The 14,055-nt window shown below is 33.8% G+C and overlaps 2 protein-coding genes across 4 annotated transcripts; both read right to left on the bottom strand.

Annotated features, from left to right (window-relative positions):
* Positions 1-479: 479 nt before the first annotated feature.
* On the bottom strand, positions 480-5,181 carry Hsc70-3 (heat shock protein 70 cognate 3). 2 transcript variants are annotated; one of them, XM_036365625.2, is made up of 3 exons: positions 5,024-5,181; positions 2,968-3,130; positions 480-2,894 (listed from the first exon to the last, which is right to left on the bottom strand). In XM_036365625.2, the coding sequence occupies exons 2-3, from the start codon at positions 3,093-3,095 to the stop codon at positions 1,052-1,054; spliced, it is 1,971 nt and encodes a 656-aa protein (XP_036221518.1). In that variant the 5' UTR covers positions 3,096-3,130; positions 5,024-5,181; the 3' UTR covers positions 480-1,051. The 2 variants fall into 2 exon arrangements, with proteins under 2 accessions (XP_036221518.1, XP_014099197.1); XM_014243722.3 differs by lacking the exon at positions 5,024-5,181 and adding an exon at positions 3,240-3,258.
* Positions 5,182-7,068: 1,887 nt separating this feature from the next.
* On the bottom strand, positions 7,069-14,001 carry LOC106624054 (uncharacterized). 2 transcript variants are annotated; one of them, XM_070110035.1, is made up of 11 exons: positions 13,798-14,001; positions 12,755-13,021; positions 12,003-12,187; positions 11,041-11,220; positions 10,573-10,742; positions 9,855-10,492; positions 9,486-9,782; positions 9,308-9,429; positions 8,925-9,252; positions 8,753-8,854; positions 7,069-8,681 (listed from the first exon to the last, which is right to left on the bottom strand). In XM_070110035.1, the coding sequence occupies exons 2-11, from the start codon at positions 12,867-12,869 to the stop codon at positions 8,176-8,178; spliced, it is 2,643 nt and encodes an 880-aa protein (XP_069966136.1). In that variant the 5' UTR covers positions 12,870-13,021; positions 13,798-14,001; the 3' UTR covers positions 7,069-8,175. The 2 variants fall into 2 exon arrangements, with proteins under 2 accessions (XP_069966136.1, XP_069966137.1); XM_070110036.1 differs by having other exon boundaries at positions 13,803-14,001.
* Positions 14,002-14,055: the final 54 nt, after the last annotated feature.

Here is a 14,055-nt window from a genome sequence, read left to right as displayed (position 1 = left end):
CATACTTGCATATGCGCCTAAAAGTATGCAATTTGTTTTTTAATAGAAGTAGGGAATCAATTACATACTTGTATATGCCGAAAAAATGTGTGTATTGACAAAGATATTTCCTCGATGTGTTGTTTACTTTTTTTAAAGAAAGAGCAATTTTTCTTCAGCCGAAGAAAACTTTTCATTGCTAAGGTATCTGAATGTGATAAAGGAGTCCCAGAGTTGTTGTACAAAATTCGGAAGAGGAATTAAAATATAGCTAATATTACTGTCAATGGCATAAAATGTTTGTATTTATAAATTCATACAAAAATGTATTTGTTTGTTAGTAAGTGTTTAAGCAGTAAGGTCAGCAACCGGTAATGTCGCAAAATATGCACACACTTTCAATTTTGAGAATTAACAGAGATAAATCGGTTAACGTGTGGATGTATAATCACTTGAAACAATTAATATATTGTACTTAAGTGTTAATGAAAAACGCTATATTATTTTTATATTTTTATTTAATATTTGTTTAATTTATTTTATTCTTTTTGTCGTAAAGCTCTTCGTAAAATCGAAGAGTTTCGTTCACTTCTTTTCAATTACAATATTTTGCCGTTTAGTATAAAATGAAATCACTTACTCCATGCATTACAATTACAATTCATGAATGTGAATGAGAAATGTACAATTGCAAAACTTATTTAACTTATCGAGTTTTGGACAGAATTGACATGGAATGTGAGACACATCCGAAATTTTTAAATAAAGGAAAAAATAAATAAACTAAAGTTTTGAATTGCTAAATACCTTTCTCTACAAAAAAAGTGATGTAACTTGTGCAGAAGGCTGTATATAAATTTGGTTCAACTAAAAAAGCAGCTTGGTTGTTTTTGGAAAATTAAATATTTCTGGACTGTAGAGACTTCATTTTTTCTTCATATTAGATCTCGAAATTTATTAAACTTATTTTGTTTACGGGTGTATCAGTCTGAAATTTTCTATATCAGTTTTAACAACTAAATGAAATTAATAGTAAATGTATTAAGGACTAATTATTTACTCCATCCTCCCCTTACAGCTCATCCTTCGCATCATCATCACTTTCTTCAGTTGGTGGTACACCACCTGCTCCTTGGTACAGTTTGGCAATAATGGGTTGCACAATCGATTCCAAATCCTTCTTTTGTTTCTTGTACTCTTCTGGATCGGCATCGGCGTTTTGTTCCATCCATTTGATGGTATCATCGATCGCGCTTTCCATTTTGGTCTTTTCATCATCACTCAATTTACCGCCCAATTTGTCTTTATCGCCAATTTGGTTCTTTAAACTGTAAGCGTACGATTCTAATTCGTTGCGTGTCTCGACCTTCTCTTTCAGTTTTTTGTCATCATCGGCAAACTTTTCAGCATCGCGGATCATGCGGTCAATATCTTCAGGAGTCAAACGATTCTGATCGTTTGTAATGACAATCTTTTCCTTGTTGCCTGTACCCTTGTCTTCGGCACTAACTTGTAAAATACCGTTGGCGTCAATTTCGAATGATACTTCGATTTGTGGAATACCGCGTGGAGCTGGTGGGATGCCAGTGAGATCAAATTTACCAAGCAAATGGTTATCCTTTGTCATTGGACGTTCACCTTCGTAAACTTGGATAGTAACTGTATGCTGATTGTCAGAAGCAGTAGAGAAGATTTGCGATTTCTTGGTTGGGATTACAGTATTGCGAGGAATCAATTTTGTCATCACACCACCAACAGTTTCAATACCCATAGTCAATGGATTGACATCAAGCAAAACAATAGCATCGGTGTCTTGTTCGCCTGATAGTACACCAGCTTGAACAGCAGCACCATAGGCAACAGCTTCATCAGGATTAATACCGCGAGATGGTTCCTTATTGTTAAAGAAGTCTTTGACAAGTTGTTGTACTTTTGGAATACGTGTAGAACCACCAACCAAAACAATTTCATGCACATCCTTCTTATTCATATCAGCATCTTCAAGAACTTTGGTGACTGGTTTGAGTGTTGAGCGGAACAAGTCCATATTCAATTCTTCGAATTTTGCACGGGTTAGAGTTTCTGAGAAGTCTTCTCCCTCGAAGAAAGATTCGATTTCAATACGAACTTGGTGAGAACCAGACAAAGCACGTTTCGCTTTCTCTACCTCACGACGCAATTTCTGAACAGCACGGTTATCTTTGCGAATATCCTTACCCTTCTTCTTTTTGTATAATTTGATGAAGTGATCCATTACACGTTGATCGAAATCTTCACCACCCAAGTGAGTGTCACCATTGGTGGCAATTACCTCGAATACACCATTGTCGATAGTTAGCAACGAGACATCAAAGGTACCACCACCCAAATCGAATACCAACACATTTTTCTCTCCTTCTTTTTTATCCAAACCGTAAGCAATAGCGGCGGCAGTAGGCTCATTAATAATACGCATAACGTTCAAACCAGCAATGACACCAGCATCCTTTGTGGCCTGTCGTTGAGCGTCATTGAAATAAGCTGGCACAGTAACCACAGCGTGTGTAACTTTCTTGCCAAGATAGGCCTCAGCGGTTTCCTTCATTTTACCCAAAACCATAGCAGAAATTTCTTCAGGGGCAAACACTTTGTTGCCTTGTGCTGTGGCTACACTGATGTGTGGTTTTGAATTCTTTTCAACAACCTTGAATGGGAAGAATTTGATATCATGTTGGACATTGGAATCTGACCATTCACGACCAATGAGACGCTTGGCATCGAATACTGTATTTTCAGGATTTGTTGTCAACTGATTCTTAGCAGCATCACCAATCAGACGCTCACCATCAGCAGTAAATGCTACATAAGATGGTGTGATACGATTACCTTGATCGTTGGCAATAATTTCTACACGCCCATTTTTATACACACCAACACTAAAACGAAATTAATTTAACGAAAAATTATTTAACTGAATTATCAAATAAGAAATTGCTCGTTACAACTTACCATGAGTATGTTGTCCCCAAATCGATACCAATCACTGTGCCAATGTCCTTATCCTTTTCTTTTTTCTCTTCACCATGTGATAAACTCACAAAGGCCACAACGGCCAAAAGTAATAAGCAAACCTTCATCTTGAAGTATCTTTATGATATATGTATTAAATTAACTGTAAAAAGGAAAAAAAAAATTAATTTAGAAAGTGTAATAAAATATGCAATAGGTTGAGAGAAGTTAGAGCACGTTAGTAACTGTGAAATAGGCATGAAATTGCTTACGTCACACTGTTCTAAATATATACAAATAAGCATATGTGTGTATTTTTATAGTACGTGACTTCTAAATAAATATTAAAAAGTAATAACCAATTAATGCAATATAGTTAAAACTTTCTAAATTCCCTACTAAAATACTTGAATATCATCACAAAATTATAAAAACCGCCTACAACAAAGCTCTTATAAATTCTGACTGACATTGATAATCAAAATTCGAAGTGTGCTACGTGTACATAAAAGTACAATAAATTAGTGCGTCTCCTAATCCCAAATATTCCATAAATTCTCTCACAAATACGCTCTTTAAACTCAGTAGTTGCATACTTCGTGACCGCATTAGCAAAACATGGTTATTGTTGTGCCAAATATGGTAGTTCCATATGTACTAACCGAAGACCGAAGTTGTTAGAAATTTTTGTTTTTATTGCTACCAACAATTTCTTGATACGTGTACACTTTCCAATGGAATTTTGTAGAGGAAAAAGCCGGGAGCCGGTTACGTTCTACGCTAAAGTTAGAGCGCATTCAGATTAACATATAAAACCAAAATTAAAAGAGAGCTTTCTAGACGTAGATATGTATGAATAAGTGTGCATGCGTTACTTATATTATTAAGCACCCTAAGACTTCGGTACATATATGTGATATATTCTATATTCAAAATGTATATATACAAAAAACTAAAACGGGTTGGGATACAAATACATATGAATATATCTGTAAGCAAACGTAAACATATCCACAAAATCTATCAACTACAGATGTAAAAAAAAGGAGTTAAATATTTCAACAAGCTGTAATTCTAGAGGAATTGGTTAGCAACTATGGATTATATATTGTTTTGCATAAAAAGAGTTTGGTAATTATTTAAACAAGTGGAACAAAAACTGTGTAAACAATATGGGCGATCTACTTGTTGGCACTTAGAAGTGAAATCCCGTAACTGACGTGTACTTTTTATTACCTTCCACGCTTTTTATTTGAGCAGTGTAGTACAAGGCATGACGTGTACAAATCATCACCGAGTGCAACTTTTTTGTTCAATTGGAATTGGAATCATGGATGCATATCTGCTAGCACAAGCAAAGCTTATTATTATATGTGGCTTTTGTGATCAATGAAGGCGTATATTTTCGAGAGCTATTGATAGCGCTTTTTTCTTTCAGAAATTCGGAACGTACCATATAATTCATTACCACTGCAAGCATTAAACAAAGAGCCAAGTTTCATTTATGGAATAAATTACAAAAAAAAAAAATATCACGGTATATTAGTTGCTTGAATTGTGCTTTAGGATTTTCAATGTTTGAATAATATTTTATACTTTTAGCAATTGCATTATAATTTTATTCGCGGCACTTTTAATTTAAATCAACTTTTTAATGTTGATTTATTTTATGTTTTCGGGTCACAGTGTGCAATTCATTGATATTCCAATTGGCAAATGCGACACAATAGTTGGCAATACTTTATTTCTCTTCCTCTCTCTCCCAAATTTCACACGTATAGACAATCTTCGTGTGTATGCCGAGAAATTTCCAGAAATGTTGCGATTTGACAATTTTCAGTTTTAATATTAATTGATAATTTTGAGAAATTTCTACATCTTATAGACCGAATTTAACCATTTAAAATCCTAATATCACTTTCACAATAATTGAAAACTTGTAATCTTATACATCTAAGTAAATACACACTGGAACACACACACACAAACTAACTCTTTCAATTAACGTATATTAAACGTGCTTTATTTTTCTCCAGAAAATATTTATTATACTTACTTTACTATTACTATATAAATTATGTATCCTGTACGTAACAGTTTAACTATTTTGGCAGTTAAAAAGTAATGTATATTTTTAATGCTTCCGCGACTTCACTTTTAAATTATATTCTTTATTCTCTGATGTGTAAAATTCAACTGATTGTTCTCTCTGTGTCGCCGGCTATTTTTACTACTATAATTTTGGCGTGGTATTTTCTTATTGGTTGTTGGGCTGTCAGTTTTGTTGCATTTTGATTGGCCCACGTTCGGAGAGTGTGAGAGCGCAAGTTATTTTCACAAATGGAACAGAGCTTTCGCCAGTGTTCGCGAAATTTACAGCTATTTTCATTGTTGAAGTGCTGCCAAGTCAGCGGAAGTGATGCAATTAATTTTCAAATGTTTTGATGTGTGATAAGAATTTATTGTTTCATTTTTATATTAAGTATGCATGTCGTAAATCTTTTAACCAAAAATATATGTATTTCGAATTAATTACGTGTCTAATTACTCTACGCAATAATTGTGAAACTCTTCATGTTGCTCAGCAGTTGTTTCAGATTACGTGTTCTTAGTGCAAATTTACGATAACGGATATGGATATGTAAATTTACATACTTCCATGGGAAACAACTTGCAATAAAGAAATTGGAACAGTGGTATAAATTACTTGGAATGCATAAATTTGTGCTAAAATAAGATAATTTTTAACAACTTGGAACATATTGTACAGACCATAATTGTTTAAAAACTAATCGAGCTTTTACTAATAATACAAATTAATTTCCGAATGTCTGTCTATCCGTACAGTGACTTGTGGATATGTGTTGTTACAGGGATAATACATCAGGTTTTCATGCGAATGAGTTAGAAATTGGAAATATGTAGGTGACTCACACCCACTTCTAAGAGAAATTTCATATCTTCTACAATATTTGACCAATTTGAGTCTTCGATATAATTCTCCCTGGTTCACCTGAGGTAGCTTTAAACTATATGCAATAAGACATTGTAAAATATGCTTGAGCTATCAACAAAGATGTCGAAAAAGATTCCATTGATACCCATTTACTATGATTTTTGACGGCTATCTCTCCAACCTTTATCGCTTCTTCTCTGCAAGGAGCCTGACACTCTCCCCCACTAAATCCATAGCGAACATTTTTACCAACTGGACGATGGAGTACAGACTGGTTCTAAACGGCCGGTTTTAAACTATGCAGCAGCAATGTGGTCGCCTGGATGTAGTGCAACGCAGACGAAGAAGCTTCAGATATGTCAAAACACTGCACTCCGGACTATCACGGGATGCCACTTGATGTCCCCAACCGAACATCTACATAGTAAGGCCCTTGCTTCCGGTCAAGGAACATAACGAGCTCATCTTTAAGCAGTTTCTGCTGGGATGCTTTTGTAGAAACCACCCCTTCGTCTGATTGAAGTGGAACCATCTCCTAGAAACATCAAGAGGTCCTTCCTCGATTATGTCCACGACATTGGACAGTACGCCGACCAGACTTCGGACGCTACGAACTTAAGATATGCACTGACCGACATTCATAGTGGAGCCATTAACACCTTCACCGACTCCCTCTCAGAGAGTGGCGTACTTGGAGTCAAACCTCCACCCATCGCAGACGTGGAGCTCGAGTTGCCACGCGAATCTAGAGTGACCCTAGCGCAATTTCGTTCTGGATTCTGTAGCAGGCTAAACTCCTACTTTTCCAGAATCGACCCCGACATACCCAATATATGTCTTGCATGCAATGAGTCTCCGCATGACACTAACCACCTCTTTCCCTATAGTCCGACACCGTCGAAACAGCTCGTTTCCTGGGCCACCCGTTAGATGACCTCAACGACAACCAAACTGAAACTTACCACCCAAGCGGGGACTAGATAACCGTTACAACAACAACAAGAACAACCGTGCCAGAAAAAGTTTATACCGTATATTTTGAAATTAAGTAAGCATGCTTATTTATTGTAAGTCCAATGTTTTTTTCACTGAAAATGGATGAAAAATTATCCATATGTTGTACTTATTTTTGGAATAAAAAATAATTATTATATTATCGCTTTCAGCAATTTGCTTTTGTATATTTTATTTAGTTTTGCCACTTATTAACTTAGTGCTTATCAAATTACTAAAAACAAGGATAACAATTCTTAGTTTCTTTACGGTTAGATTTATCATTAAATGATTGACTTCATTTTATTTAAATTTGTGTACTTTATGCGGTTTCCCGTTTGTAAGTGTGCTATGTATAATAAGGTAAACACGTCGAATCCACAAAGACGTGAAATTACGCTTTTGCACATCTTGCTCTTAACAATAAAAACGGTATGAGGTTAATAGTAAACAGTTTATAATTTTAATAAGACATACATTTTAACATGCGAGTTATAGAATCTCTTTTTAATATTTGGTATTTAGGTCCAGTTTTATAAGTTTGTATGTATGTATGTATATATGCAGAATTAATGAGTAAGTATAGACGTTTTTGTTTTTATAATTAATTCTATCTTTGTTAATTATTTATTAATATTATATATTACGTTAAGAAATATGCTAAAAATCACTTAACCGCAGCAAAAAGAGGCAAAAACAAAATGTCTCAAAAAGTTAAAAAGAAATTACAATAAATTTAACTAATTATTTATATCGAAATACGGCATCGATTTTAATATATTTTTTTTTAAATTTCTAAATCGTTGAAAATTGTCACTTGCTCCCGACAAAAATGAGCTATAAACCAAACATAACAGTACGATAAGCATTTAGTGCGATGAACTACATTATATACTTAAACAACAAAACTTTTAACTTATTATCGAACAATTTTTATCAATTTCTGGCAACAAATAATAATTTAAAAGTATAAATAAAAGATTTCTGAAATTATTGTTTTTTCTTAGTTACACATGTTATAAACTAAAAAACGAAATCCGAAAAAGTTGGACTTATATATTATATATGTCTAAGAACTAACACTACAACAATAATTACCAAAAAAAAAATTCGCGGCATGTTTTATGCTATATTAACAATTAATAAGTTTGTCTGTGTTTGTTACAATGCGAAAGGCATAACCAAATTCGGTCAATTAAGTGTACATACATAAATAGATAGATTACAAATTACAATAAGTCTTGAAGAGTAACTCGCATTTATTCATGACGAACGCCGCAAATTGATAGAAAAGTACTAAAATTATGTAAACTACAGGCGGGCAAAACTGTGTATACAATGTTGGCGGTTTCCTGGCATTTGAGCCGAAAGTCATATAGTGCATTAAGCAGTAATTCCACGGACGGTGCAGCAGTAACCTGATAGAACACTTTGAGGTGAATTGCCGGTATATAAAAGGCAGTTGAATTCTTTCCACCTACGACGTTCGTATTAATTTGGATTTGGCTATTTTTATTTATTGAAGAAGTTGAATGTGAATTTCCATCCGTCGCACAAACGACATCCGATTCGTTTGTGTGGCCAGTGCTGACATGCGTTGAGTCTGCTATTCGTTTAGCGATCGGATAATCTTTGAGCAATCGATTGACAGTATATGTAAGTATTTCGTCAAGGTTTTCAGCACTAAGATTTTGTGCTAGGCGGCAATGGTTGCTAAGTATATCATCACTTAATTGGGTCAACTGTGTGGTGGATGAGGCCAAACCTGCATAAAAAATTAATTGAATACATCATTTAGTTTTCAGATAAACGTAAATATTTAGTAATTGAACTTACCTGTAGATACATAACAGACAATTGCAGCGCAATTATTTTCATAGTTCCAACGTCGTCTTATAGAGATGGTATAATCGCTTACGGAGCAACCAGTTTCTTCGTCTGTTTGCGATTAAAAAAAAATTAATATCTTAATTTCCAAGTGAAAAATAAAAAGTATTTATATACTTACATTCGAAGCGATCATTATGTGTATGTGCCCACACTTGCCATTCCACCAAAGCCTCACGTGGCAGAGCAGGCACAACAATATAATCCATTATAGCGTTTGTTGTGCGTCGTTCCCATTGACGACGCGCTTCGGCTATAAACGCTGGATGGGTCAGGAAACAGATACCATGGACTACATCACGTAGTTGACCGTGAGCATTCATCGCTTTTGCTATTCGACTAATATGTCGTAAAGCCAACTTGCATTGTGGGCGTATACCACCCTCGATAATTGTCATACTTCCAGGAACGAGAGCAATTTGACCAGATATATATGTTATTTCGCCCACCTAAAGTAAGGGCACCATTTATATAAAAATATTTTGCACTCAAGTGAAAACTTACCCTAGTCGATTGACTATAAGTGCCAATATTTGCCGGCGCCCAGTGGGAAATTCCTTGTACGTGCATGGTTTGGCGTTGCTTTAACGTTGCATCACCACTATTATTGTGCTCATCAATATGACCTATAAGAATATTATGATAACAGTTGAAATTACATTTTTTACTGTGCTGAACATACCATCTACTTCACTTGTCGACAACGTGGGACGACGTCGCATGGGCGCTCGAAATGCAATCGCTTCCAATATCACGTGGCAATCCTCCGGTAGAGGGCATTCAACGCATACTCGTGTGGGTGGATTTTGGAAATTTATTGTTTGGCCATAAATACGATTCAATAAAGGATATTCAGTCATTGAACGTATATAAAGTGTAATATAACAGTAATCGGTTAATTCATAATTGTGCTGGACAGCTAAGTCGACCAAGGATTGCATAGCCAGATGCATTCCTTCTTCTAAGGTTTCAGCGCAGCCTTAAATGGAAAAGAAAGAAAAAAAAATTGTAACACATTTTCCATGAGTTATTTTATGAAGAGATTTGTTACCTTGTATACCCGCCACCCATAACCAGCCTTTTTGATTAAATGCTGCCATTGGCTGATTTTTTAGTGGACGGAATTCACGCTCGATTTTCATTGGACTGGGTGGTTGTGTTGCCAGTGCTGTCGATATGCCGGCAGTGGCACCGGTAGATGATATACCCATTGATAACGAACCACATACTGCTGCCGTACTGCTGCCCAATGGTTGCGCTACACCAAAGTTGTTGACAGCGGTTTGTAGTGAGGCAGCGCACAGCGCTGCTGATGAGGAAAACAATGAAGACGGTGTCGGTGGTTCATCGACACTAGCGCTCTTCGTCACAATCGGTATGGGCGATGAAGAAGTAGTCAAGTGGCGTCCAAATGAATTGCTACGCGATATCATCAATTCATTTTGACTTAAGGATTCACGTAAACGGGTTTCTTTCTCTATCAATTCTAGCTCAGTTTCACTGAGATCTGGGTCACTGAGGTCACTGTACGTTGATTCGTTTAGGTCACTTATATAGTCCAGAGACTTTTTTACAAAAACATCACAGCATTGAGTCGGTTCTTTCGATTGCATCGACAATTTGGTGAAGTTTATATACCCGACCGGACATACAGGATCCGCGGAACTAATTATCGTTTGAACATCTTCACTGAAACGAATATGTTGGTAGTACAATTAAAATAGTAATAATTTAATTCAATTTATATAGTAAAATCATAATACACTTACACTACAATTCGTTGTTTAAACAACGGACAGTCTAAAGTAAATGTTTCGTATTCACCACCCTCTCCACAAACATTCAAACCATACTTATCACGCATTTTCAGCAGGTGAGGTTGTATTTCACGCAACGATTTACCCAAATGCCGATCAGGAACTAATCCCAATGCAGCTACCTGTAAACATAAATAATTAAAATGTCACATGCGTTTTATTTAAGAGTTATGAGTTTTGTTTCAAGTACTTCAGATATAATAATTTTTGGTTACACAAATCTCAAATGCCAAAGGCAGAGATACTCAGAGCAAACTCTTGCTTAAAACCACTTCTCATATTGCATTAAGAAGTTGTTAATAAAAACATAGGTAATCAAAGTTTAATCTGGCAAAATATTCGATTTCAAATTTTACATGTTAATTCGTTAAGCAGACAAAGGGTGGTATATTCATATATATTGCATGTAAGAGAGTTCACCTTTATTATAATGGCATGTACTTGGCAATCAATCATTTCCTGCAGCAATTCAGTCTGGTCTCTCCTCCATAAATACGCCAGTGATACCAAGTTTAGGCGACTACAAACATTTTCGACTCTTACCCTTTGGTAGTCAGAGAGAATGGCTCCAACAGCAACTGCTTCAATTTGCAATTCATTCTAAAATTATATGAACATTTTTTATATATTAGGAATACGAATATTTAAATAAATATTTATAATAAAATAATAATTTCGAATTCTGGTTTTAAATAAATTGTTTTATTTATATGATTATTATTCTTTTGTAACTTTTATTTGCATAGTTTTTGACATTGAGCTCAATAATACATATAATTAACAGAATGTACCATATATAGACATTATACCTTAAACGGGAAAAGAGAGCTGGTATTGAATTATTAACAAAAAAAAAAAAGTATTTAAGCATGCTAAAGCAATAAATTGTGAGTAGTTGTAAAAGGCGCTTATATTCAAATTAACATAGTACTCATACATATATGCAAACATATGTATGTATTTTCTAGTATCAAAAAATACGATTAAACTAATAGCAAAAGTAAACAAACAGCGCAAGAAGTTGTTTTGATGAGCGTGACAAAACACTTATTTAATATATCCATTTAGTTTGTATGTGGGTAAGCAGTCAAATGAAAAAAAAAATAAATAAATGCAGAATATTTGTACGAGTATACATTGCAAAAGTTATATTGGGCGCATACGTAAACACAGCAAACTAACACAACAAGTGGGCGAATAGGGTAGGACGTATGTGCATAAATATTGTAGATAGAATCTTGCAACCATAATTTTATTACAAAGAATAAGGTGTATACATTTTTTTTTAATCGATTTCCTACATATTTGTATAAGCAATCAGTTGCTTAGTGTTTATTTAAAAGCTTACAAACCACTTCATATTCCTAAGTTAAATTACTAACCTTGCATAACTCCAAAAGACTGTACAAATCTTCCACTTCATCATCATCTGTAGGCACATAATGTTTTCCAGTTTGTGTACTTTTGCCTTTAGTTTCACGTCTATAAAGTGGTAGACCCATTGCTTTCGCCAAACTTTCGATGCCCATGTGTCCGACGGTCTGGTACATAAAGCTATCTAATTCATCTGCATTAAAAGTTCAAGTTTAAATAACTTTTAACTAATTTTTGTATAAGGAAAAATTTCGATTTATTTTTTCAAATTAAAATACAATTAATATTTGAAATACAATTTAAAATTAAATTTTCAAATTAAAATACTTATAAATGATAAATATATTAACAAATAACTCTATAAAACATGCATGGCTATGCTGTTGCACAATAAGGTGAATGTTTCATTAGTACAGCAATTTCTTATTTATTCAGAATTATTTTTAAACAAATGAAAGCGAGAGCTATTTAATTAAGGCGTTAAGATTATGGAAACAAACAACTTTACTGATAATGATAATAATAGGTACATTTGTACATTTTTCCATTGTGTATAGATAAGAATATTGGTTTGCTTACTCATTTGAATAAGGTAAATACGCCTGTTACAATATTTATTTATTATTAGTAACTTGTAACTTAATTGAAAGCTTGACATTTAATTAACCCAAAACAGATTTTAGTGTTTTACTTTTCCTTTGGCAAATTGCATATTTCAATATTTGAAATACTACTCACTGCATATACACTTATTGCTTACCACGATCTTTTGGATGCAGGTTTGCTAGTGCCACAATCTCATGACCCTCTGCGACGCACTGCATCATATTGTAGCAACTGTCTTTGCCACCACTGACCATTGCAACAACCCTCATGATTTTGGGATTTCTAACGTAGCGATTGAATATAAATTGAAAATTAACAAGACACTATTAAAGCTGCGATGCCCCCTTAATCTGCCATTTTAAGTGATTTATAACATAATTCGTTTTCTTTGTCGGTGGTATCGATTAATTTGCATTATAACCTGAAAATACGAATACAAATATACATATAATCTAAGTATATTTATTTAACCTTTAATACCACCAAACCAATTCATATATAATATAATACGAGTACATACATATGTGCAATACTAAGATTCATGATATTACTTTAGGTTATACATACATATATTTCAAATTCAAAAATTAAACTTGGACAAGACGACACAAGATATTAAACAAAAAAATATGATCATAAAAATTTAATATAAAATAAAAGTTAATTGAATTACGATGAAATAAATAAAGCGCTTTGGGAAGATGCTCTCTAGTTAAGTAATTAAGTACGTCGTAAATTTACGCAACACCCTATTGAAATCAAAAAAATGTGTATTCAATTGTGACGTTAAACAATATTTTTCTAAACCAATTTCCCTAATTAATAATACTGAATATTTAAATCCAATATTAAGATACATTCTTTTAAGACGTTTTAAAATTCAAGTCCTGTATGACTAAGCCACTTTTGTACCCACTTCACTTCCACTTGGAATATGTGTAGCACAACAAAAACAATTGTAACATTCAACCAGCTTAATTTGATCACATTTATTTTCTTGCAGACGGGTTGTGTACTTTTAATTGCACATACCAAAACTTCACCGCTAAATATTGACCTAACGATTATATATATTTAATTTTCAATAAATTTTAGATTTACTTTTTCTTATACTGCGATTTAAACTTCATAATATTTGTGGTTATGTTGCATTTTCCACATATGTATGTACACAATAAAAATAACTAAATTAGCTACCTTACTCTATTTTGGACCTTCACCGATATTTCAATATCTTTTTAATCTAATCACATTTGATATTTTTCATATTATACAACGAATCACTATTTATTTGTTGCCAAAGAGCTCATATTAGTCTGATACCGATACAAAAAACTTCGCAAATTCTCATTTCACTTTGTTGACTTTTTCGACATCACGTTGGAATAATATCGTATACGATCTTATCTTGGGTCGATTCCGATTATTTTCGTTATTTCAACTTTGACATTTATT

Source organism: Bactrocera oleae, chromosome 5, assembly GCF_042242935.1.
Source record: "Bactrocera oleae isolate idBacOlea1 chromosome 5, idBacOlea1, whole genome shotgun sequence".
Classification (NCBI taxonomy): Eukaryota; Metazoa; Arthropoda; class Insecta; order Diptera; family Tephritidae; genus Bactrocera; species Bactrocera oleae.
This window is presented reverse-complemented; position numbering and strand designations above follow the sequence as displayed.